Source organism: Budorcas taxicolor, chromosome 3 (genome assembly GCF_023091745.1).
Source record: "Budorcas taxicolor isolate Tak-1 chromosome 3, Takin1.1, whole genome shotgun sequence".
Lineage (NCBI taxonomy): Eukaryota > Metazoa > Chordata > Mammalia > Artiodactyla > Bovidae > Budorcas > Budorcas taxicolor.
This window is the reverse complement of record NC_068912.1, coordinates 108,482,794-108,509,750: the sequence shown is the minus strand read 5'-3', so window position 1 is coordinate 108,509,750 and position 26,957 is coordinate 108,482,794. Positions and strand designations below refer to the sequence as shown.

The window sequence follows — 26,957 nt, the reverse complement described above, 5'->3', positions numbered from 1 at the left end:
CTTCCAATACTCTGTTGACTAAGAATGGCCAGAGTGGATATCCTTGACTTGTTCCTTAAGAGGAAGGTATTCAGTCTTACCAAGGTGAGGAAGTTCCCCTGTATTTCTGGCTTACTGAGTTTTTTTTTATTGTTATTATCATAAATGGGGGTTGAGGTACTTTTCTGGTGGTCCAGTAGCTAAGAATCCACCTACCAATGCAGGGAACACAGGTTTGATCTCTGGTCCAGGATGATTCCACTTGTCAAGGGGTAACTAAGCCCATGCCCCACAACTACTGAGCCTGCGTATTCTAGAACCCATGCCACATACAAGAGAAACCCTTGTTCCACAACAAAACAGCCCACGCACAGCAATGAAAACCCAGGGCAGCCAAAGAATGGGTGTTGAATTTTGTTACTCAAAATTAACTGACATGATTATATTATTTTTATTTATCTTTAGCTTCTTGATACAGTGGATTACTGCATCAGTATATTTTCAAATGTTAAATCAATTCATTTTCACATGTTGAACCAGCCTTACATGTCTGGAATAAACCCCTTGGCCATCCTGCATAATTCTTATTATGTATTGCTAGATTCAATTTGCTAATATTTTACGGAAGATTTTACTAGCTAAGTTCATGGGATATTGGTCTGTAGCTTTTTGTTTTCACTGTCCAGTCTGGTTTTCATATCAAAATAATAATGGCATTATAAAGTGAAAACAGTAGTGGCATTATAAAGTGAGCAGAGAGGTATTCCCGACTTTTCTAATTTCTGGAGATTGTACAGAATGGTGCTAATTCCTCTTGTAATGACTGGGAGAACACTTCAATGAAACTGTCACCAACTGGGCCTGGATATTATTTTAAGTTTTTAATTACAAATTTAATTTTTAGAATAGTTATAGGATTATTCAGATGATCTATTTCATATCAGGTGAATTTTGGTATTTTACGGGTTTTGAGGAATTGATCCATTTTCTCTAAGGTGTTAAATTTATGTGTTAATAAATAGTTGTTAAATAATTTCTTTTGACCTATCTTCCAGTTCATTAATTCTCCCTGAAGCTTCTGTTAAAGGAGTTCATTGATGGATTTAGTTATTATATTTTTCATTTCTAAAAAGGTTCTAGTTGGTCTTTTGAATAACTCTCATTTCACTCATTGCCATTTCTTGTTCCCTGTGGGTATTTTTAAGTTTGTCATGTATTTCTTTGAAAATAGCAACCATGAACATTTTATATATATCACCTTGAGTTCAAGTATCTGAAGCCTTTGACAATCAGTTTATTTTATCCATTATTTCTGTTGGCAATAATCTTTACTTGTATACTTTAAAAAATAATTGGTTCTTTGTAGAATAGGATGTGGAAATAACTGGAGGGGAGATAAAATATTTCTTCCTCCAAAGACTAATTTATTTATTTATATCAGACATCTGGAGGCACAAATAGTACAGGGTCGTTTTCTTTTCTTCTTTTTATCCTTTCTATTTAGTACAGGGTCATCTTTAGCCAAGTTTTCAAGACTTGAGGTTTTCTGAGCTCCCAGCCTGAAAATCCCTGGGAGGATTCAATTTCTGACCCACTCTTTTATTCTGAAAGATATAGCCCTTTGGTGTGCCAAGCTTTTTGTTGGAAAGATGTTCTATTAGACTCATTGTATGTGTGCTCTGGGTTTTGGTTTTTGTCCCATTCAATCCAGCATATTCGATATGCTAGAATAGAATATGGTTTGCCTTTATAATGAAAGTGGTTTCCAGGTATCTGTGCTCCATTTCTCTCTGGATTATTATCTTCACTTTGGGCTTGATAACTCTACTTGTCAGTTCCTGGATGCCTTAGAGTTTTATTATTATTTATTCATTTTTAAATTTTTTATTATTTTTTAAGTTTTTTGAGTTTTTGGCTGCACTGGGTCTTTGTGGCTGTGCACAGGATTTCTCTAGCTGTGAGCAGGGCATACTCTCTACTTGCAGTGCGTGGGCTTGTAGCTGTGGTGGCTTCTCTGCTCTAGAGCACTGACTCAGTAGTTATGTCCTTGGGCATAGTTGCCCCTTGGTACGTTGGATCTTCCCATCCCCTGCATTGGCTGGCGGATTCCTAACTGCTAGACTACAAGGGAAGCCCCAGAGATTTTTAAAATTTATCTTTTATTCAGAAATTTTAGCTGTTTTCAGCAGGAAGATTCATAAAAATAACTTCAGTTCAGTCCAGTTGCTCAGTCGTGTCCAACTCTTTGTGACCCCATGAACCACAGCATGCCAGGACTCCCTCCATCACCAACTCCCAGAGTCCACCCAAACCCATGTCCATTGAGTTGGTGATGCCATCCAACCATCTCATCCTCTGTCGTCCCCTTCTCCTCCTGCCCTCAATCTTTCCCAGCATCAGGGTCTCTTCAAATGAGTCAGCTCTTCTCATCAGGTGGCCAAAATATTGGAGTTTCAGCTTTAACATCAGTCCTTCCAATGAACACCCAGGACTGATCTCCTTTAGGATGGACTGGTTGGATCTCCCTGCAGTCCAAGGTACTCTCAAGAGTCTTCTCCAACACCACAGTTCAAAAGCATCAATTCTTTGGCAGTCATTAATAGAAGCCAAAAGTCTCTATCACCTTCTTTCCCCTACTGAACTTCACGTGCTTCCAAAGCCTCACTGAACACCTTAGGCGTTTCTGAGTGCTAGTCTCTGTCTAGAAATTGCTGGTGGTGTTCAGTCATGTCCGACACTTTCCATCCCCATGCACTGCAGCATGCCAGGCTTCACTAACTCCTGGAGTTCGCTCAAACTCGTGTCCATTGAGTCAGTGACGCCATCCAACCATCTCATCCTCTGTTGCCCCCTTCGCCTCCTGCCTTCAGTCTTTCCCATCAGAGTCTTTTCCAATGAGTCAGATTTTCACATCAAGTCTAGAAATTATTTCCCTGTTTTGGCATCTGCAAAATATAATAATAGAAGCGCCACTGATAAGGTTATGTGGATGAAATGAGTTAATGTATGTGCTTGTTGTGCACATGTTAAATGCTCCATCTAGTCAAAGCTTTGGTTTTTCCAGTAGTCATGTGTAGATGTGAGAGCTGGACTATAAAGAAGGCACCGAAGAACTGATGCTTTCGAACTGTGGTGTTGGAGAAGAATCTTGAGAATCCCTTGGACTGCAAAGAGATCAAACCAGTCAATCCGAAAGGAAATCAACCCTGAATATTCATTGGAGGGACTGATGCTGAAGCTGAAGCTTCAATACTTTGGCCACCTGATGCAAAGAGCCAGCTCATTGGAAAAGACCCTGATGCTGGGAAAGATTGAAGGCAGGAGAAGGCAGCAACAGAGGATAAGGTGGTTGGATGGCATCATCGGCTCAATGGACATGAATCTGAACAAAGTCCAGGAGACTGTGATGGAGAAGGCAATGGCAACCCACTCCAGTACTCTTGCCTGGAAACTCCCATGGATGAAGGAGCCTGGTAGGCTGCAGTCCATGGGGTCGCTAAGAGTCGGACACGACTGAGCGACTTCACTTTCACTTTTCACTTTCATACACTGGAGAAGGAAATGGCACCCCACTCCAGTACTCTTGCCTGGAAAATCCCATGGATGGAGGAGCCTGGTGGGCTGCAGTCTGTGGGGTCGCTAAGAGTCGGACACGACTGAGTGACTTCACTTTCACTTTTCATGTTCATGCATTGGAGAAGGAAATGGCAACCCACTCCAGTGTTCTTGCCTGGAGAATCCCAGGGGTGGGGGAGCCTGGTGGGCTGCCATCTATGGGGTCACACAGAGTCGGACACGACTGAAGAGACTTAGCAGTAGCAGCAGCAGGAGATTGTGAAGGACAGGGAAGCTTGGCATGCTGCAGTCCATGGGGTAGCGACTGAGACACAATTGAGAGGCTGAACAGCAACAACACACACAAATATACACATATACACACACATATATATATCATCTTTTCAGATTATTTTCCCTTATAAGTTATTAGAAAATATTGGAGTATAGTTACCTGTGCTGTACAGCAGGTCCCTGTTGGATGTCCATTTTATATGTGTGTGTACAATTGAATCACTGTGCTATACACCTGAAACTAACATTGTAAATCAAATACACTTCAACCAAATAAAAACTAAAAACAAATACCATCTCTTGTACAAGCTGCAAGGCACCCCCAAATTACTGCTCCGTTTCTAACACAGCTGTACACCAATTACGAGCATAGTAATTTTATACAATCATTGATTGGATTAATTTACTTTAACTTTAGTGTATAAATGTGAAAGTGTTAGTCACTTCAGTTCAGTTACTCAGTCGTGTCCGACTCTGAGACCCCATGAATCACATCACTCTCACTTAGTAGTGTCCAACTCTTTGTGACCCCATAGACTGTAGCCCACCAGGCTCCTCTATGCATGCAATTCTCCAGACAAGAATACTGTAGTGGGTAGCCATTGCCTTCTCCATGGGATTTTCCCAATCCAGGAATCAAACCCACGTTTCCTGCACTGCAGCCACCAGGGAAGCCCCAACTTTAAAGTAATATAAACAAATCAACTGTCGTTTAAAACTGTCTCCCATTTGATAAATATACTAGAAAGCTGACCCAGGAGACTGAATGAAGCTTTAAATTCCAAACCTTTGATTTAAATCAAGTAGCCCTTTTACCTGATACAAACTCACATATCCAGGAACCTTGAGGGTCCAGGACATTCTCTCACAAGTAGGCATTACTGGCATGTTATGTTTATGTCACACTTAGACTCTGATTAATGTAGCATCATTTTATTCCTCTCATCAACTACTAATTTCCACAAATGGAAGGGTGTTAACAAATATAACCATGTGTGTATACTAAAATAAACTCAAAATGGATTAAAGATCTAAACGTAAGACCAGAAACTATAAAACTCCTAGAGGAAAACATAGGCAAAACACTCTCCGACATAAATCACAGCAGGATCCTCTATGACCCACTTCCCAGAGTAATGGAAATAAAAGCAAAAATAAACAAATGGGACCTAATTAAGTTTAAAAGCTTTTGCACAATGAAGGAAACTATAAGCAAGGTGAAAAGACAGCCTTCAGAATGGGAGAAAATAATAGCAAATGAAGCAACTGACAATTAATCTCAAAAATATACAAGCAGCTCCTGCAGTTCAATTCCAGAAAAATAAACAACCCAATCAAAAAATGGGCCAAAGAACTAAACAGACATTTCTCCAAAGAAGATATACAGATGGCTAGCAAACACATGAAAAGATGCTCAACATCACTGATTATGAGAGAAATGCAAATCAAAACCACAATGAGGTACCATCTCACGGCAGTCAGAATGGCTGCTATCCAAAAGTCTACAAGCAATAAATGCTGGAGAGGGTGTGGAGAAAAGGGAACCTTCTTACACTGTTGGTGGGAATGCAAACTAGTACGGCCACTATGGAGAACAGGGTGGAGATTCCTTAAAAAACTGGAAATAGAAAACTGCCTTATGACCCAGCAATCCCACTGCTGGGCATACGCACCGAGGAAACCAGAATTGAAAGAGACACGTGTACCCCAATGTTCATCGCAGCACTGTTTATAATAGCCAGGACATGGAAGCAACCTAGATGTTCATCAGCAGATGAACGGATAAGAAAGCTTTGGTACATATACACGATGGAGTATTACTCAGCCATTAAAAAGAATACATTTGAATCGGTTTTAATGAGGTGGATGAAACTGGAGCCTATTATACAGAGTGAAGTAAGTCAGAAAGTAAAGCACCAATACAGTATATTAACACATATATATGGAATTTAGAAAGATGGTAATGATGACCCTATATGCGAGACAGCAAAAGAGACACAGATGTAAAGGACAGACTTTTGGACTCTGTGGGAGAAGGCGAGGGTGGGGTGATTTGAGAGACTAGCATTGAAACATGTATATTATCATATGTGAAACAGATCGCCATTCCAGGTTCAATGCATCAGACAGGGTGCTCAGCACTGGTGTGCTGGGATGACCCTGAGGGATGCGATGCAGAGGGAGGTGGGAGGGGGGTTCAGGATGGGGGACACACATACACCCATGGCTGATTCATGTCAATGTATGGCAAAACCCACCACAATATTGTAAAGTAATTAGCCTCCAATTAAAATAAATTAATTAAAAGTAAATAAATAAAATACTAAAAAAAAAACCATGTGTGTGCCATATAAAATCATAATTATATATAAGAACATATATATAACTTCTAAGCCTTTAAAAACCAAGCTATAGTGTGGCACCTCAATACAATAATACAAAAAAATTTCTTTAATTTTTTAGATACACGCATATGTGTCACTGAATCACTTTGCTGTACACCTGAAATGATCACAACATTGTTAACCATCTATACTCCAAAATAAAATAAAAAGTTAAAAAAATTTTCCCCAGTTATCTGAATTGATTACTCTGCTTTCCCTTATCAAGATACAATAAGAGTATTTAAAATTTAAATACTTTTAAACTTTTAAATAAGTAAAAGAGTATTTAAAAATACAATAAGAGAATTCCCTGGCAGTCCAGTGGTTAGGACTCTGCCCTTCTAATGCAGAGGGCACAGGTTCTCTCTCTGGTCAGGGAACTAAGATCCCCCATGCTGTGCTGCACGGTGGGGGAAAAAAATTACATCACTGGTTACACTTAATGAGCTATCCTTTATCAGCCTCAGAAAGACGAAACTAGAAGATGACTGGAAGGAGGCTTATGGGGGAAATCGGAAGATTCTGTCCCATACCTCGACAGAACTATGGACCACAGAGGACTTGAGGGAGGGGCTCAGAAGCACAGAGCTGTTCTGCAGATGGCTCGATTTTGACAGCTATGACTTGCAGACAAGTCAGCCAGGGTGGAGAAAGGGTGGGGAGTAAAGCAACTGTAAACAGCTAAAATGAACATGAGTTTCTAAGCAATGAATTAATTCAAGACGAAAGCTTCAGAATTGGGACCTCCCTGGTGGTCCATCCTCCAATGCAGGGGTGACGGGTTCCATCCCTGGTCAGGGAACTAAGATCCCACAATGCTACACCTCAGTTACTGAGCTCACACTAGAAGCCTGGCACTGCAATGAAAATCCCATGTGCCAAAACTAAGACCCAGCCAAAACCAAGTTGTGTGTTTTTTTCTTTTTTTAAAGAAATCTTTAGGATTAACTCATCAACTTCAGGTGAGAAGTCTACTTGGTGATACCTGGCCTGGCCTCAGAGATGAGTAGTTTTTGTCTTTGACTCTCTTAAAAAAATGTGAGTGTGGGCGGGAAACACCATCCCATACAGTTGGCACAAAAAATCTCTTAATTCAGGAAGCAAAAGTTAACTATACAACTGGCACCTCTAATTGAAAAACATAGGCAAAGTGGTCATCTATCAGTGTCCACCAGGATGGTGCATGAAGTCAAGCCAAAAGCTGCCAGGGAGCAGGAGTAGCTGCACAAACTAAACAAGGAGGCCCTGGCATGAGATGCCAGGTAAGTACCTCATTCCAGGAAGAGAAAACCATTCATCTGGATCAAGAGAAAAACTCGTCCAAATGTAACCTTTTAGACGTGCACGTATATACTATGCGCCTCCACGGGCCAAATTAGAGCACTTTGGGTGAGGATGCTAATTGCTCTTACTTTGTTTCTTCCCTCAGGTAAGCTTCTACCCAATTAACCCTTAAGTATTCACTCTTCAAAGGGGATCTTTTTTTTTTTTTAGTTTTTGCCTCAAGGCATGTGAGATCTTTATTGTGCCCATTTGCATGAAATGTTGCTTTGCACTCAAAGGACAGAAACGGTGAAAATCTAACAGAAGCAGAAGAGATCAAGAAGAGATAGCAAAATACACAGAGGAACTGTACAAAAAAGATCTTAATGACCCTGATAACCACAGTGGTGTGGTCACTCACCTAGAGTCACATCCAGGAGTGCGAAGTCAAGTGGGCCTTAGGAAGGACTGCTGCCAATAAAGCTAATGGAGGCAATGAAATTCCAGCAGAGCTATTTAAAATCCTCAAAGATGATTCTGTTAAAGTGCTGCACTCAAGGTCAGCAAATTTGGACTGGAAATTTGGAGATTGCAGTGGCCACAGGAAAAGATCAATCTTCATCCCAATTCCCAAGAAGGGCGGTACTAAAGAATGTTCAAACTACTGGACAGTTAGTTGCACTCACTTCCCATTCTAGTAAGGTGACGCTCAAAATCCTTCAAGCTAGGTTTTAGCACTATGTGAACCGAGAACTTCTAGACGTCCAAGCTGGTTTTAGAAAAGGCAAAGAAACCAGAGATCAAGTTGCCAACATTCACTGGATCATACAGAAAGCAAGGGAATTCCAGAAAAACATCTGTTTCATTGACTACACTAACGTCTTTGACTGTGTGGATCATAACAAACTGTGGAAAACTCTTAAAAGATGAGAATACCAGATCATCTTACCTGTCTCCTGAGAAACCTGTATGCGGGTCAGGAAGCAACAGTTAGAACCTTATATGGAACAACCAACTGTTTCAAAATTGAGAAAGAAGGACAAGGTTTATTTGTCACCCTGTTTATTTAACTTATATGCAGAGTGTGTCATGCAAAATGCCAGGCTGGATGAGTTACAAGCTAGAATCAAAGTTTCTGGGAGAAATATCAACAACCTCAGATATGCAGATACACTTTAATGGCAGAAAGCGAAGAGGAACTAAAGAGCCTCTTGATGAGGGTGAAAGAGAAGAGTGAAAAAGCGGGCTTAAAACTCAATATTAGAAAAACTAAGATCACAGCATTCGATCCCATGACTTCATGGCAATTAAAAGGGGAAAAGGTGGAAGCAGTGACAGATTTTTTCTTGAGCTCTAAAATCACTGCCGATGGTGACTGCAGCCATGAAATTAGAAGATGATTGCTTCTCAGAAGAAAAGTTATAACAAACCTAGACAGTGTATTTTAAAAGCAAAGACATCACTTTGCTGACAAAGGTCCATATAGTCAAGGCTATGGTCTTTCCAGTAGTCACGTACAGATGTGAAAGTTGAACCATAAAGAAGGCAGAGTGCCAAAGAATTGATGCTTTTGAACTGCGGTGCTGGAGAAGACTCTTTGAGAGTCCCCTGGGCTACAAGGAGATCAAACCAGTCAATCCGAAAGAAGGTCAATCCTGAATATTAACTGGAGGGACTGATGGCGGAGGCTGAAGCTCCGATACTTCATCTACCTGATGTGTAGAGCCAACTCATTGGAAAAGACCCTGATGCTGAGAAAGACTGAGGGCAGAAGACGACGGAGACAGAGGATGAAATGATTGGACGGCATCACCAATTCAATGGGCATGAACTTGGGCAAACGCCGGGAGATGTTGAGGGACAGGGAGGCCTGCAGTGCTGCAGTCCATGGGGTTGCAAATAATTGGACACGACTTGGTGACTGAACGACAATGCGGGATCTTAGTTCCCCCACCAGGGATAGAACACATACTCCCTGTAGTGGACAGGAGAGTCCTAACCACTGGACTGCCAGGGAAGTCCCCAGAGGGCATCTTTTCATTTCTTTTGAATAAAATTAGTCAGCTGCTCCTCCTCACACTAGGTACTAGTCAACATTTCATGTTGAGCACATACAGGTATGAGGCCTCAATGGAAATACAATGGTAAGCAAGATCAGCTAACGTTACTGTTGTCTAGCCACTAAGTCACTTGTGTCCTGACTCTTTCTTTTGCAACCCCATGGACTCTATAGCCTGCCAGGCTCCTCTGTCCATGGGATTTTCTAGGCAAGAATACTTGAGTGGGTTGCCATGTCCTTCTACAGGTGATCTTCTCAACCCGGGGATGGAATCCGAGTTTCCTGCATTGGCAGGTAGATTCTTTTACCACTGAGCCACCAGAGAAGCCCAATAATATCATTAGTTTCCACCCAAGGGGACCAGCTAGCAGCAGCACTGACTGACTTGCATCATCTCTCCTTCCCATCTCACACCCTCATCACCACCTGAGGGTGAGGAAGCAGGGACAGGTATGAGGCCCACAACGGATAACCTGCCCCAACTCTGACTCTTCTGGGAAGAAAAGCGCCTCCACTGCCAACTGAGAAAGCACTGCTGCTTCATCAGGACCACCACTCAAGTCGCCGAGATGTGAAGATCTGGATTCCAGGGCAGGTGTGGGCCCTATCACTCCCATTCCCTCGACGCCCTCCACAACTGTCGACTTCTACTCCCACAATACTGATTCAAAGGTTTCCTTAGCATCAAAATGTACCTGTGAACACAAGGTCTTCTGTGCTAGCAAAGAAGTACATTTTGAAAGGGGGCTATATTTACAATTTTATTATTTTTTATTCCAAAAATACATATAAATGAAAACCTGCTCCTCAAACGCAGGGAGGCCTTTGCCTATAATATTGTATTACATTTACGTCACAAAACATTCTCATAGGAAAATCAGTATGCGGCTCTTTCACACACAATTTTTAAAATATGTACATATATACATACACACAACAGATGTAAGCAGTTGTGACTTTTCTACTTACACATAGTCCTCTGGTGGAAAATTAGAAAATTGGGCAATTCCCATTCCAGCCTTGGGAAGGTAAATACAACCTCTCTGAATGTTGTTTTAAAAAGATGAAACATGTAAACCACACAACCATCTTTTGACATGTATATGTTGTTAGGATAAAGCAAAGACCCTGCTACATAAATGACTGTTTCTCTCAAGGAAGAAAGAATGGAGATAACCTCTAAATAAAAATGTGAAGTTGAAGAACAGCTACGATGGTCAAAACTGTTCCTGTTCCGTGGAGGAATCAGAGTTCTCTTCCAGGAAACAGATCCACGACCCATTCCGGCCTCCTGTGACATGCAGCCAGCACCCGCTGGCACCAGCCATGGTCCTCCTGTACAGTCGTGAGCTGAAGCAGGCTCCACAGAGCATCTGTTTGAGTCCCACAGTCAATAATGAGGTCATGTGGTAAATCCCACCCACCCACCCACCCAAACCAACCAAGTGCAAAATCAATTTCTATGACTCAAGAGCTCAACCAGGTCAAAGCTTTGGTATATTCTGGAGGCTATTTTGGTGATAACCAAAGCTTAGTAAGATTCTCTGTTCAGGGGTTTGCCCCCGAGATAAAAACAAACCCGGTCCACAAAGCTTAACAACTATATAAATAGGGTAACTGTACAAAGAAAACAAGCCACAATTCCCCGTTAACCAAGGGTTGATAGTTTCCTAGGCAGCAGTTCTGAAAGCACCAACTCAAGCCATGATGCTTCTACTAAAACACGATGTGTCGGGGGGACTGTTCAGAAAATAAATGCCCACAGGCATGTGGCCAACGTGTCACAGAAAGAAGTTCAACCAAACGTGAGTCATTTTTTTTTACACTGAAACATAAGCTGGTCAGCAACAGAAGAAAGACTTAAGGCAGTAAGAGGCATTACAGAGAGCACAGTGGTGCCCCGTGAGTCAGTCCCAAAGCCTTCGCACAAAGAAAAGGTCTCTCGAGAGCCTGGGCTGTCTTCAGTCTGCTAGCTGTCAGACACCTCCTCCTCTTCCTCGTCGTCCTCGTCTTCTTTCCTGTCTACTTCAGAGGTGTCAGAGGACTCGTGGAGCAGAACATACTCTCTGCTGCTGAACCCAAACTTAAGGACATCCTTTTCCTTCAGTTCATAGTATCTCTGTGGCTCAATTCGCTTGTTGTTCAGGAATGTTCCGTTGCCTGAGCCAAGGTCAATGATGTAGGGCTTCACCCTGCGGCCAACTGTCCCATCAGCGCGGGTGTGCTCCACAAGCCTAGCGGAGGCAAAGGAGAGAAAGCTGTGAGCCGAATCCAGCCCCAGAGCCTCCAGTTCTGCGCTAACAGTCTGGACCATGTAAATACCTGGCTCAGACTCAGTTCAAGTGCAAACTGTAGAAATCAATGGGAAGGCACAGTTATGGATTTCGAAATCGGGAGCAAGTTAAATCGGTGAGAACTGGTCACTGGGAAAGAGGGGTTCATGGTAGATCATAGCTTAAAATGCAGAAAGCAAGGCCTCTTGCCATGGTTAAGAAATACATTTTTTTTTGGTATTTTTAAAAATTTTACATTTTTTGTATTGTTAATAATCAACATAATGCTTTTTACCTATATTTCAACTTATTTTAGCTTCTGTTCCAATAGGAATAAACCAGTATATTTGGACTTCGGAGTCAAGGGAACAGGTAAGATGATCAAAATTATTCAAATCAAAACTAATTTGAGCCAGCATGCTACCTCAGTGATTATTTATTAGGCAGGCCACCTGGCTTTGCTGAGCTGCATGGGCTCATCTGTTAAATGGGGCATTAAGACTAGTCCTCGCCTCCCCACAGGATTGTTGTGAGCATCCAACAATAACAGAGGTACTACAGAAATTGCCAGGATACAAGATACACCAGGCGTTCTCAGCTTTATTTTCATTCTCGGCTTTACTTCCATTTACCTATCGTAACAGCCCTGCGAGGGACGCAGAAACTGAGGCCCAGAAGAGCAGCTGGCCCCAGGTAAGTGGCACTGGCAGGACTCAAAATCTGGATTTCGGACACCAACGTCCATCCTCTTACACAAGTGTTGGCAAGTATATATATAAAGTGATTATACATTAGAGGAATAATACTCCTTAAATTAGAAGGAATTCCCTGACGGTCCAGGGGTTAGGACTCCACGCTCTCACTGACAAGGACTTGGGTTCGATCCTGGGATGGGGAACTAAAAATCCCATAAACCATGCAGGTTCAGCCAAAAAAATAAAAATTAAAAAAAATACTATTAGCTATGAGGGATATGGGCTTCTTGTGCACACACAAGATCTCAGTAATCCTAACCAGCCGAGACGTCGGGCTTCTGCTGGCACCTTGGTTTCCTCCACAGATGGACACTTACCGGTACTGAAAGACGGCGTGCTGCTTTGAACAGGAGGGGTGATCGATGGGAATGTCTGCGATGCGGCGGTGCCGGCCCAGGAGATAAGCGCTCTGCCGGTGGATGTACATCACTGGAAGCACTTCATCATTTTTAAAGGGGTAGAGACGCCACCGTTTTTTGGGGATACGTGCTTCCGGGGGCTCGCTGTATTTAATAACTACACCCCGGAAGGTATTAGTGTCCTCAAGAAGTGCCCCAGAAAGTTCGAAGCTTGGCTTCTCTTTAACAGGCACCTCTCTGTCCTTGTTGTTGCCTCCAGGTCCAGGCCGAGGCTGCGCGTCCTGAGACGCGTTACTGCCAGCGCTAACGTCGTTCTTCTGGCGGTGCTCGCGGCGCCGGGTGTTGTGGAACTCCCGCTCGGCTTCCTGAGCCTGCAGGTTCTGAGCATCTCGATCACGTCCCTGAGGCTGCCCGCTGCCAGGCCTCTCGCCTGAGCTTCTCCTCTGGTGGGAATGGCCGCGGTGCCTGTCTCGGTCACTGTTCCGAGCTCGCTTGTGTTCCTGTCCTGAGGGTTCTCGGTGTGGCCGATCTTCCCGGCCTCTCCGAGGATGGTCCTCACGTTCCTGAAATTCAAACAGATTCAGGAAAGTAAAGCCAGTTCATGGTCTCTAAAGAGAGCTGCATTTGAGAAGTCATTTGTGATTTGGCGTTCAGAGCAAATGTCCCACAGAAATAAGGTTACCAGTGGTGGTCATGTTCGCTTGCAAGGCTACCACCCAGTGAGAGTGTTAGCCGCTCAGTCGTGTCCCACTCTTTGCGACCCCACAGACTGCAGCCTGCCAGGTTCCTCTGTCCATGAAATTTCCCAGCCAACAATACTGGAGTGGGGTGCCATCTCCTTCTCCAAGGTATCCCAGGCTGCTGCCCAAATATAGCTCTAACTGTACACGCCCAGGTTCAGAGCCTGAGAAACAATACCTACAGGCAAACTCAGCGAAAACACAACTCCCAGAGAGAATTAAGTAGTCACATACAAGATAATTCAGCTCAGTTCGGTCGCTCAGTCGTGTCCAACTCTTTGCGACCCCTTGGACTGCAGCATGCCAGGCCTCCCTGTCCATCACCAACTCCCGGAGTTTACTCAAACTCATGTCCATTGAGTCAGTGATGCCATCCAGCCATCTCATCCTCTGTCGTCCCCTTCTCCTCCTGCCCTCAATCTTTCCCAGCATCAGGGTCTTTTCAAATGAGTCTGCTCTTCGCATCAGGTGGTCAAAGGATTGGAGTTTCAGCTTCAACATCAGTCCTTCCAATGAACATTCAGGACTGATTTCCTTTAGGATGGACCGGGTGGATTTCCTTGCAGTCCAAGATAATTACATAAAGAAAAAAGCTACCTTTCTCTTAAGCCAAAAATGAAAATGTATTAATAGTAATTTTGAAAGATCTTATTTCAATACTAACAAAGATTACTCAATACCTAGGAATAAAATTAAGAATTATACAAGAAGAAACCTATAAAAATTTACTGCAGCTGACCCTTGAACAATGAGGGGGCTGGGGCACAGGGGAACCAACCCTCCAGGCAGCTGTAGTCGCCCCTCTGTATAGGCGGTTTCTCTATATATGTGGTCCCTCTGTATTTGAGGGTCTGCACCTGCAAATTCAACCAACTCAGGACACGGAGTACTACAGCCTCTACTATTGAAAACAATCTGCGTATACGTGGACCAGTGCAACTCAAACCCATGTTGTCCAAGGGTCAATTGTAACAGATATACTTTTTAAAGATTTGAAGAAATGAAGAAACATACCAAGGCTTCTTTAAAAACAGTACTGAAAATCAGCCTAGTAGGATAATGGGCTGCTACTGCTAAGTCGCTTCAGTCGTGTCCGACTCTGTGCGACCCCAAAGACGGCAGCCCACCAGGCTCCCCCGTCCCTGGGATTCTCAAGGCAAGAACACTGGAGTGGGTTGCCATTTCCTTCTTCAATGCATGAAAGTGAAAAGTGAAAGTGAAGTCACTCAGTCGTGTCCGACTCTTAGCAACCTCATGGACTGCAGCCTTCCAGGCTCCTCCGTCCATGGGATTTTCCAGGCAAGGGTACTGGAGTGGGTTGCCATTGCCTTCTCCGAGGATAATGGGCAAAGGATAGTAATAAGAAATTTTCAAAAGAAGTATTAATAAATACCTAATGAACACATGAAGATAGGTTTATCCTTACTAATCTTATAGCTAAAGTATCAGAGTTCAAGAGGGGGACCTGCCACTATGAAGTGAGGCTCCCCTCCTGGGAAGGGGTAGAGAGGAAATCCCAAGCATCAGAACTGGGACCTTGTCCCCACTTCCTTGCCAACCCTCATCCCTAGCCCTTGCCTCGAGGCCTTCTCCCTACCATCCATAGAGGTCAAGTAGGGGTCTGCTTGCTCAGAGCCAGATCCAGTTTTCCTAGACTTCCTAACCTCCAAAGACAAGTACCAAGAGGGAAGGAGCCTCAGACACCCATCCCTCCTACCCCAAGACATTCACAAGCTTGCCACCATCATCTGCCTTGACTTCACCAGAACTAATATCATTATCCCCTTTCAGTTCACTTCAGTTCAGTCGCTCAGTCAGGTCCGACCCTTTGCAACCCCATGAATTGCAGCACGCCAGGCCTCCCTGTCCATAATCAACTCCCAGAATTTACTCAAACTCATGTCCATCGAGTCGGTGATGCCATCGAGCCGGTGATGCCATCCAGTCATCTCATCCTCTGTCGTCCCCTTCTCCTGCCCTCCCAGCATCAGGGTCTTTTCCAATGAGTCAACACTTCACAGGAGGTGGCCGAAGTATTGGAGTTTCAGCTTCAGCATCAGTCCTTCCAATGAACACCCAGGACTGATCTCCTTTAGAATGGACTGGTTGGATCTTCTTGCAGTCCAAGGGACTCTCAAGAGTTCTCCAACACCACAGTTCAAAAGCATCAATTCCTCGGTGCTCAGCTTTCTTCACAGTCCAACTCACATCCATACATGATCACTGGAAAAACCACAGCCTTGACTAGACGGACCTTTGTTGGCAAAGTAATGTCTCTGCTTTTTAATATGCTGTCTAGGCTAGTCATAATTTTCCTTCCAAGGAGTAAGCGTCTTTTAATTCCATGGCTGCAATCACCATCTGCAAGGATTTTGGAGCCCCAAAAAATAAAGTCTGACACTGTTTCCACTGTTTCCCCATCTATTTCCCATGAAGTGATGGGACCAGATGCCATGATCTTTGTTTTCTGAATGTTGAGCTTTAAGCCAACTTTTTCACTCTCCTCTTTCACTTTCATCAAGAAGCTTTTCGTTCCTCTTCACTTTCTGCCATAAGGGTGGTGTCATCTGCATATGTGAGGTTATTGATATTTCTCCTGGCAATCTTGATTCCAGCTTGTGCGTCTTCCAGCCCAGCGTTTCTCATGATGTACTCTGCATAGAAGTTAAATAAGCAGGGTGACAATATACAGCCTTGACATACTCCTTTTCCTATTTGGAACCAGTCTGTTGTTCCATGTCCAGTTCTAACTGTTGCTTCCTGACCTGCATATAGGTTTCTCAAGAGGCAGGTCAGGTGGTCTGGTATTCCCATCTCTTTCAGAATTTTCCACAGTTGATTGTGACCCACACAGTCAAAGGCTTTGGCATAGTGAATAAAGCAGAAGTAGATGTTTTTCTGGAACCCTCTTGCTTTGTCCATGATCCAGCGGATGTTGGCAATTTGATCTCTGGTTCCTCTGCCTTTTCTAAAACCAGCTTGAACATCTGGAAGTTCACAGTTCACATATTGCTGAAGCCTGGCTTGGAGAATTTTAAGCATCACTTTACTAGCGTGTGAGATGAGTGTAACTGTGCGGTACTTTGAGCATTCTTTGGCATTGCCTTTCTTTGGGATTGGAACGAAAACTGACCTTTTCCAGTCCTGTGGCCACTGCTGAGTTGTCCAAATTTGCTGGCATATTGAGTGCAGCACTTTCACACCATCATCTTTTAGGGTTTGAAATAGCTCAACTGGAATTCCATCACCTCCACTAGCTTTGTTTGTAGTGATGCTTTCTAAGGCCCACTTGGCTTCACATTCCAGGATGTCTGGCTCTAGATGAATGATCACACCATCGTGATTATCTTGGTCATGAAGATCTTTTTTGTACAGTTCTTCTGTGCATTCCTGCCCTCCCTCTTAATATCTTCTGCTTCTGTTAGGTCCATACCATTTCTGTCCTTTATCGAGCCCATCTTTGCATGAAATCTTCCCTTAGTATCTCTTAATTTTCTTGAAGAGATCTCTAGTCTTTCCCATTCTGTTGTTATCCTCTATTTCTTTGCATTTATCTCGGAGGAAGGCTTTCTTATCTCTTCTTGCTATTCTTTGGAACTCTGCATTCAGATGCTTATATCTTTCCTTTCCTCCTTTGTTTTTCACTTCTCTTCTTTTCACAGCTATTTGTAAGGCCTCCCCAGACAGCCATTTTGCTTTTTTGCATTTTTTTTTCCATGGGGATGGTCTTGATCCCTGTCTCCTGTACAATGTCATGAACCTCAGGCCATAGTTCATCAGGCACTCTATCATATCTAGTCCCTTAAATCTATTTCTCACTTTCACTGTATAATCATAAGGGATCTGACTTAGGTCATACCTGAATAGCCTAGTGGTTTCCCTACTTTCTTCAATTTGAGTCTGAATTTGACAATAAGGATTCATGGTCTGAGCCACAGTCAGCTCCCGGTCTTGTTTTTTGCTGACTATATAGAACTCCATCTTTGGCTGCAAAGAATATAATCAATCTGATTTCGGTGTTGACCATCTGGTGATGTCCATGTGTAGAGTCTTCTCTTGTGTTGTTGGAAGAGGGTGTTTGCTGTGACCAGTGCGTTCTCTTGGCAGAACTCTACTAGCCTTTGCCCTGCTCCATTCTGTATTCCAAGGCTAAATTTGTCTGTTACCCCAGGTGTTTCTTGACTTCCTACTTTTGCATTCCAGTCCCCTATAATGAAAAGGACATCTTTTTTGGGTGTTCTAAAAGGTCTTGTAGGTCTTCATAGAACCTTTCAACTTCAGCTTCTTCAGTGTTACTGGTTGGGGCATAGGCTTGGATTACTCTGATATTGAATGGTTTGCCTTGGAAACGAACAGAGATCATTTTGCCATTTTTAAGATTGCATCCAAGTACTGCATTTTCGACTCTTGTTGACCATGATGGCTACTCCATTTCTTCTAAGGGATTCCTGCCCACAGTAGTAGATATAATGGTCATCTGAGTTAAATCCACCCATTCCAGTCCATTTTAGTTCAGATTCCTAGAATGTCAACGTTCACTCTTGCCATCTCCTGTTTGACCACTTCCAACTTGCCTTGATTCACGGAATTACCCCCTTTATCCCTGATTAAATGAGTCACTGTAAGAAGTCACAGACTCCGGGCCATCACCTCCACCTCCCTTGGTAGTCTAATTCCCATAAGTCTCTGTATATGATGGATTCTGCCCCCAAATTCCACCCTTTTTCAACTCCTAAAGCCACTGTACTTTCTATTTCCTCTGGAAATGGAAAGCTTGGCAAAACCAACCTACATCCTCCAGGTCTTTTCAGATAGTTCCTGTCTCAAGTTCACTCTGCCTGAGCACACTGTTCCCCCATAGCTCTCTCAAAGAAGCTGGTTTTCTCCTTCTGACCTCCCCTCAACTCCCACCATCTTCAGGACTGCACATATGGCAGGCATTGCCCTTTCTTCTCACTGCCAATCCTAAAACATTCCCCATCTTTTTCTTTTTCCCTGAAAAGATGCAGCAGCGACTCTCATGTAAGACCCGTTACTCTCACCGTTGCTGTCATTTACTAACCCTAAATCACGTCCCTTCACTTCATACCAGTTTTACTTCTAGCTCGTCATTCTCTCCAGCATTACCCTTGCTGATTTCAATACCATGCCGACCTCTCCACTCTTTGCGTTTCTCTCCTCCCATTGTCTTATGTCACCTCATTTCTCCTCAGCCACTCACCTCATGGTTATACAGACCTTTTCACTTCTAATAACTGCAGCCCCTCCATAATTTCACTTTCAAGCAGTCCTCTTTCTGCCCATCTTTCCAGCTCATATTTTACCCAACTCTAACAATCATCCCAGTAAGATGCATCCACGCCTTCGATCCTTTCCCTCACTCTCTTGATGCACTCTCTTCCCTTCCCCTCTACTGAATTTCCAGGGTCAAGCAGTGTGATCACTCCCTCAATCCCCTGTCCCATGCCATTCATGTTGCACTGTCCTGGCAAAACCACAACCAGCATCAAGCACATCGAAGTGGCAAGAGAAAAGCATAAGCCATTTGGACGGGTCCCACCTTGGTCCCACCTTAGGAGCATGACCCAAGCCTCCTTAATGATGCCAGCAACCATCCTACATTTTCTTAATTTACTGCTCCTCCAAGATGGCTGTTTCACCCCTTCCCTCTCTTCCTACACAGCCCTCTCCACCTTTACTTACTCAGAAGGGGTTTTCCATGTCTGCCCACCTGCCAGCATCTACACCCATTTACTGTTATCCCTTCTGATGCCCGTAAGGAAACTATCTGTGCTTCTATCCAAAGCCAGTTTCCACACCTGGCAGCTTCCCTCTCATCTGGAATATCTCCGCAGTGATCCCTGCCTCTCTTGCACACAATCTACTTCCCTGATCTGCACTGAACCATTCCTGTCAGCACAGGCATCTGCTGTTTTCCAAAGCCCCTTTCCCATGTTGGCTTCCACTCTATTTTTTCACTCTCTGAGTAAAATTCCTTTAAAGAGTTTGGTGTTAATCAGTCCCCAATTCTTTTTCCATCTCTTTTGAATTCTCCAATTAGGCTTCACCCTTTCTACTCCACTAAAATTGCTGGTCAAGGTCACCAATGACCTACATGTTGCTAAATCCAATGGGCAATTCTGTCTTCGTTTCTAGTACATGTATGTATACTTGGCAAAATCAGTAGAAGCTCTGGAGAGAATATGACAAATTACATAACCAGACAACACAAAATAACATTTCAACATACACTCTCAACTACTGATAAGTCAAGTAGGATAACAGATACAGTATGATTCTTTTTGTTAATTAGCATCTTTGCACAGAATACACACACACCAAAATATAAAAGAAAAGAGGAGAACATAAGCATTATAGAATGCTGAAGTATAAATACCAAACTATTAAAATGGTGACCTCTGGGGATTGAGGTGGTTTTTTTTGTTCATGGGGAGGGATATGATTCTGGGGCTAATGACAGAAATAAACCATACTCTCACTTTTTATTTTACAGACTTCTGTGTTATGATGATAAATAAGCAATTGACAAATTTTTTCCTCAGGTTTCCACAATCCTGTCCCCCACTCCCTTTAACAAAAAAAAAAATCAAAATATAGTTGATTTACAATGTTGTATTCATTTCAGGCATATACAAAGGAATTCCGTTATACACAAAGACACATTCTTTTTCAATTTTTTTTCCATATTAGGTTATTAAATTATGTTGAATATAACTCTGTGTTGAACTTTTTTTTTTTAATGGTGGCTGAGTAGTGCAGAAAAGAATATCTCTAAGTACAAGTCAGAGGCTGTGTGTACTCTTATAATCCAGGTGAAAGTCAGTGATTTTCAACTGCCTATCAAGTCCTCAATCCCCTCTGCATGAGAACCATTTCCAAGTTTCTAGCTGATACAAAGAAAATCAGCCTTTTAAGAGATTTGAGGTCAGAAGGGAAGTTAACATAGATAAGCAAACTAAGACTCTTCAAAGTAACAATAATTACAAAACAGTTCCATGTGATAGGCCCCAGGATTTACTATAAGTTGCTGATTTAGAAACCAGGGGTAAAAAACTGCAAGCTGAAAAAAAGAGTGTAACACACACACCTTTCTCCAGGGGATCTTCCTGACCCAGGGATAAAACCTAGGTCTCCTACACTGCAGGCAAAGTTTTGCTGTCTGAGCCACCAGGGAAGCTCCTTTATCTATCTCTCCTATATATATATAAACCATCAGGGAGTAAAACGGTGGTCACTGGGAGATGGGAGGTGGGAGGATAAGACTGATGGTATTTAAGGGTACCAACAGTAACAAATAGTAAATAAGCCATAGATAGAGATTTAATGCCCAGACAAATGCATATAGACAGTGACACTACTCTATAATGATATGACTTGGCAAATGCCGCTTCCATGGCAGTCGTATCACAATATATGAATGCATCCAACTAACAGGCTATGTATACTGTACCTTTTAAATCTGCAAAATGTTAACATGCCAAAATTATTAAATCATAACCGTGGCAAGTTGTACAAACACACACACAAAGCTACAAGTGGTTTGAGAGGTCTGATCTGGGTATTGTGGTTCCAGTGGCTGAATTCTGAGATAATGAAGGTGATGGCTGACCAACTCATACAAAGGATCATCAGGACTGGCTTTGAATCTTTTTAGGTAGCAGAAGTTGGCTCAAATTCATAGGAAAATCCATTTCCTTAATGCCAGTGTCTCTATTTGCACGTTGTAACCCAGAGGCTCTTTAAAAAGAGGACTGAGGACTTCCCTGGTGGTCCAGTGGTTAAGAGTCTGCCTGGCAATGTAGGGAACATGGGTTTGATCCCTGGTCCGGGAAGATTCCACATGCCACAAGGGCAACTAAGCCTGCATACCACAACAAGAGTGTAGCCTCTGCTCACTGCAACTAGAGAAAGTCCACTGCTGATGCTGCTGAGTTGCTTCAGTCGTGTCCGACTCTGTGTGACCCCACAGACAGCAGCCCACCAGGCTCCCGCGTCCCTGGGATTCTCCAGTCCACAACAGCAACAAAGACCCAGCACTGTCAAAAATTAAATAAAACTTAGAGGAAAGAGCATAAGACGATGACTGAACGCCTGTCCCTCAGGACTGAGGACAGGGCAGGAGAGCCTGCTCTGACTGCTCTTGCTCCACTCAGTGCGAGAGTCCCAGCCATGCCGCAAGGGGCAATAAAATGAACATGCACTGGAAAGGAAGACAGACAGAACTGCCCTGTGCAGACATGACTATCTATGTAGAAAATCCCAAGTTTTAGGTTGGGATTTACTTAGGCAAAATAAATGAGTTCAGTAAGGCCACAGGATGTAAGATAAACATACAAAAATGGATCATATTTCTATGTACTAGCAATGAACAAATAAATACTGAAATTCAAAATATCACTTGCTGCTGCTGCTAAGTCACTTCAGTCGTGTCCGACTCTGTGCAACCCCATAGACGGCAGCTCACCAGGCTCCCTCGTCCCTGGGATTCTCCAGGCAAGAACACTGGAGTGGGTTGCCATTTCCTTCTCCAATGCATGAAAGTGAAAGTGAAGTTGCTCAGTTGCGTCCGACTCTTAGCGACCCCATGGACTAGAGCCATCATTTAATGATAACTTAAAAAAATTACTTACGTGCAAATCTAACAAAACACATACAGGACTTGTACACTGAAACACTGATAAAAGAAATCAAAGATCTAAATAAACAGAGATACACCTATATTCAAAGACTGGAAGACGCTACATAATTTTTTAAAAATTCTCAAAAAGTACAAGTTTAACACAATTTCAATCAAAATCCTAGCAAGTTTTTTTAATAGATATAAACAAGATTGTTCTAAACTGTATGTGGAAAGATAAAGGCACGAGAACTCCTAGAACAATTATCTATTTATTTGGCCGTGTCCTGTGGCATGTGCCTCCTTGGCTCCGCCCAGCCAGGGACCAAACCTATGCCTCAGGGTCTTAACCACTGGCCTACCAGGGAAGTCCCAGCAATTTTTAAAAAGAAGAAAGTGAAAGAACCAGCCTGTTCAATTTTAAGACTGATTATATAGCTCCAGTAATCAAGACTGTGGTACTGGCAGAATGACAGATCAATGGCACAGAACAGAGGACCCAGAAATAAAGGCACACACACACACTTTTGATTTCTGACAAAGCAAAAACAATTAAAGGGAGGAAAAATCGTCTTTCCACACCTAGTGCTGGAGTAAATGGATATCCACGGGCGAAAAAGGAAATTTGATTTAAGGCTCCTTCCTTAGATTAAAACAAACTCAAAACAGATCAGGGACTTAAATGAATATTAAAGAAAAACATATCTTCAGGTTCTAGGGTCAGGGAAGTTCTTAGACATAACACCAAAAGCATAATCTGTAAAAGGAAAAACAGACAAGCTGGACTCCAAACAAATCAAAAACTTTTGCTCTGAGGAAAACTCTTTTAAGAGAATGAACAGACAAGATACAGATGGAAAGAAAATACTGGAAAACCTCTCACTCCAAAAAGGCCTGGTATCTAAGAATATATTACCAAAAAAAAGAAAACCTCTTAAAATTCAGTAGTAAAAAAACCCAAAACAATCCAACTAGAAAATAGGCAAAAGATCTGAAGAGACATTTTACCTAAGAGGAAACACAGATGGCAAATAAACACATGAAAAGATGCCCAACATCGTTAGCCACCAGGGACATGCAAATTAAAATCACAGTATCACTATCACTTATCAGAATGGTCAAAATGGTCACAATACCAAATGCTGGATCACTCACATTATAAAAAGGGATAGCCACTGTAAGGACTGAATTGTGCCCCCTCCAAATTTACATACTGAAGTCTCAACCCCCACACCTCAGACTGTAACCAGATTTTTTGCAGGTAAGGTCTTTGAAGAACTGATTGAGTTAAAATGAGTAAGCCCCTAATCCAATATGGCTGATGTGGTTAAAGAAGATGTGAGTCAGAGATGGGAGCGCACAGAGGGAAAGACTATGAGGACCCAACAAAGAAGGCAAGCCAAGGAGAAAGGCCTCAGGAGAAACCAAACCGCTGAAACTTTGATCTCTGACTTCTAGCCTCTTAGTTTCTGTTGTTTAAGGCAACCAGTCTATGGTATTTTGTTATGGAAGACCTGGCAAACTAACACAGCACTCTGGAAAACAATTCAGTAATTTCTTAGAAAAAAAAAAAAAAGCAACTACCATACCATCTACAAACTGCACTCCTGGGCATCTATCCCAGAGAAACGAAAACCTATGTTCACACAAAAACCTGTACAGAAATGTATACACAGCAGTCTTATGTCTAATAGCCAAAAACTGCTAACAACCCAGATATACTTTAATGGACAAATGGTTAAATCCATACCATTGAATACCGTTCAGCAATAAAAACGAAGGAACTACAGACAAAAGCAACACTATAAATGAATTCCAAAAGAACTTAGCTGAGTGGAAAAAGCCAATCCAGAAAGGCTACATACTGTGTGATTCTATTTACATAGCATTCTTGAGAAAACAAACTAACAGAAACGGAGAAGTGACTAGAAACTGCCAGGAGTTGGAGGGGTAAGGGTAGGCGGGAACTGGGTGTGATATAAAAGAACTACTTGAGGAATCCTGTGGTGATGGAAATGTTTTGTATCTTGACAGAACTGATGTCAACATTTTGGTTGGGATATTGTTCTATAATTCTGTAAGATGGTACTATTGGGACAAACTGTGGCTTTTGTATTACCTTTTACAACTGCATGTGAATCAACAATTTTCTCAAAATAAAAAGTTTAACAAAGAAAGAAGAAAAAAGAAAAAAAAAAGCCCAGTTTTTGGAGAAGCCCACTGCAGGTACAGGAAAACACACACACACCACTTTACCTATGATGGAGAGGCTCTAGGTTTGGAGCCAGTACGAAAACATCTCAGTCCACTTACCTGCTTTACTTTGATAGCTGAGTGGTGAGGACTTCGGCTTCTCTTACTCCGGGGAGACTTGCTTCTTCTCCCGGAGGATTTGTTTTTCTTTTTGGCTGGGGACCTGTTCAGAAAATGGTACACACATTTATCTCAACTTTCATTCCCTCATACAAAACAGCTCCAAGCATCAGGCATACCCAACTAACACAAACACCATGTCTTTGCTGATCACACTAAAAGAATTAGGAGCTTCACTTTTCTGGTCCTATGTCTTCCACATACGTAACTGCCTACTAGAACTTCTCACTTAGATTAACAACTCTAGATTCCCAACCACCCAAGACACTTTCCTCTGTTTTCTGCCAGCTGGATAATTAGTGCCACCATCCACCCTGTTCCTCAGGCAAAAAACCTAGAAGTCACCCTGATTCTTTTTCTCCCCTCGACCAACAGCCCTCCATGCTCCTTCCCCACACAATCACGATCTATCAGCAAAGTCTCTGGCTCTATCTCCTCGCTCTCCAATGTCATTCCTACCACTCTCCTTGATTACTACACTGGACTTCCCTTCTCACCCCCATTTCTAGAAGAACACAATTAATTCCACTTCAGGTTCTGTGTATGGGTTGTTCCCTCTGCCTAGATCTTCAACAAGGCAGATTATTCCTATCATTCAGGTCTTAGGTCAAATAGTAGACATTTCAGACAGCAGCTCAGGGAAAACCACCTCCCTCAACTCTCTCACTATCACATTAACCTACCCCCAAATACTTGTTACTAACTGAGACTACTTTTCCAAATTTGCTTGTTATTTTGTCTCAGGGCTAGAGCACCATCTAAGAGCACCATCTAGAGGCAGACCATCTAAGTTCACCCTTGCAGCCCCAGAACCTAGGATGCTCTTCTTCCCCAACCCTCCACCATTTTCAATTTTATCTGCATATAATTCTACACCATTTTAAGTCAAATTCCACATATACATTTGTTTGTATTTTTTTAACGTTGCATATTTTCCCACATTATTTTATAACCTAGAATGGTCTTTAGCACATAATAGGTACTCAGTCCAAAATCACTGCAGATGGCAATCGCAGCAATGAAATTAAAAGACACTTGCTCCTTGGAAGGAAAGCTATGACCAACCTAGATAGCATACTCAAAAGCAGAGACATTACTTTACCAACAAAGGTCTGTCTAGTCAAGGCTATGGTTTTTCCAGTGGTCATGTATGGATATGAGAGTTGGACTATAAAGAAAGCTGAGTGCCAAAGAATTGATGCTTTTGAACTGTGGTGTTGGAGAAGACTCTTGAGAGTCCCTTAGACTGCAGGGAAATCCAACCTGTCCATCCTAAAGGAGATCAGTCCTGGGTGTTCATTGGAAAGACTGATGCTGACGCTGAAACTCCAATACTTTGGCCACCTCATGCGAAGAATTGACTCATTGGAAAAGACCCTGATGCTGGGAAAGATTGAAGGCGGGAGAAGGGGATGACAGAGGATGAGATGGTTGGATGGCATCATCGACTCGATGGACATGGGTTTGGGTGGACTCCAGGAGTTGGTGATGGACAGGAAGGCCTGGCGTGCTGCGGTTAACGGGGTCGCAAACAGCTGGACACGACTGAGCGACTGCACTGAAAACTACGTCGAATGAATGAATAAATGAAGGTGTCTATCAAGAGACATTCTCTCCCCGCAAGAATATCAGGTAGATTGCCTAGGCCCTCGATATGTAAACTTCTTGGGACAGATAATTGAAAAGATAACGCCTGCACTCCATTTTGCAAGCAGATGGGGAAAATCTTCCAACTTAAATTATCACTGCTATCAACTGAACTATATTCGGTGAAATGCTGGGTACACAGAAATGAAGGGGCAAGAGACTGCGCAGCAGGCATTGAGCGCTTAACATCCAGCTGCAATCCAAGTATTAGGTACCGGAGTAAACATTCTTCCACATAAGCACAACTGGTCACTTCTATCGCTTTAGTTTTCAGTCCAAACTGCCGCGTTCCTCGTTCAAGGTGTGTTTCTGGCGCTAGCCCTGTCCTCTCTTCTCAACGAGCCCTAAGACCCACCCCGGGATGCTTCCCACTTACCGGCTACCTCCTCGGGCTCGGTTCCCGCGGTGACTTGGGCGGCCCGACTCGCCGGCCGGTGGGGACGGGCTACCGCCGGAGGAATCCGGACGGCGGTGGACGGGAGGCGCGGACTCCGGGCTGAGCCGCTCCTGCTTCACCACTACCGCCGGCGCGATCCCCACCATGTCCCCTTCCCGGTGCCTTCGCCGGCTCCCCCGCTCCCGCTCGTTCTTCACCTCCTTCATGCCGAGAGATCTGCGGAGCCAAGGAAAATAGGTCC

At 43.1% G+C, this 26,957-nt stretch overlaps 1 protein-coding gene and 1 long non-coding RNA gene across 3 annotated transcripts in view; one reads left to right on the top strand and one right to left on the bottom strand.

Annotated features, from left to right (window-relative positions):
• The window catches only part of LOC128044801 (uncharacterized), a 14,743-nt gene extending 1,690 nt beyond the window's left edge, over positions 1 to 13,053 (top strand). The window contains exons 1-4 of one of the 2 annotated variants that reach the window (XR_008199129.1): positions 11,793 to 11,943; positions 12,139 to 12,179; positions 12,330 to 12,500; positions 12,868 to 13,053. This is a non-coding gene — a long non-coding RNA (uncharacterized LOC128044801). Of the gene's footprint in view, positions 1 to 11,792; positions 11,944 to 12,138; positions 12,180 to 12,329; positions 12,501 to 12,867 lie in introns of those variants that run through there. The other variant, XR_008199130.1, reaches the window with a different exon arrangement.
• On the bottom strand, positions 10,972 to 26,957 carry SNIP1 (Smad nuclear interacting protein 1). Its single transcript, XM_052637237.1, has 4 exons — positions 26,696 to 26,957; positions 24,613 to 24,715; positions 12,880 to 13,484; positions 10,972 to 11,768 (listed from the first exon to the last, which is right to left on the bottom strand). Exons 1-4 carry the CDS (start codon positions 26,920 to 26,922, stop codon positions 11,504 to 11,506), a joined length of 1,200 nt encoding a protein of 399 aa, XP_052493197.1. The 5' UTR covers positions 26,923 to 26,957; the 3' UTR covers positions 10,972 to 11,503.

Bases quoted from the DNA above. Each gene is read 5' to 3' on its own strand.
- SNIP1 (XM_052637237.1), bottom strand. From the start codon at position 26,922: ATGAAGGAGGTGAAGAACGAGCGGGAGCGGGGGAGCCGGCGAAGGCAC. The intron at 24,716-26,695 runs GTAAGTGGGAAG...TTTTCTGAACAG, and splicing joins CGAGCCCGAGGAGGTAGCCG to GTCCCCAGCCAAAAAGAAAA. The intron at 13,485-24,612 runs GTAAGTGGACTG...TTTGAATTTCAG, and splicing joins CAGCTATCAAAGTAAAGCAG to GAACGTGAGGACCATCCTCG.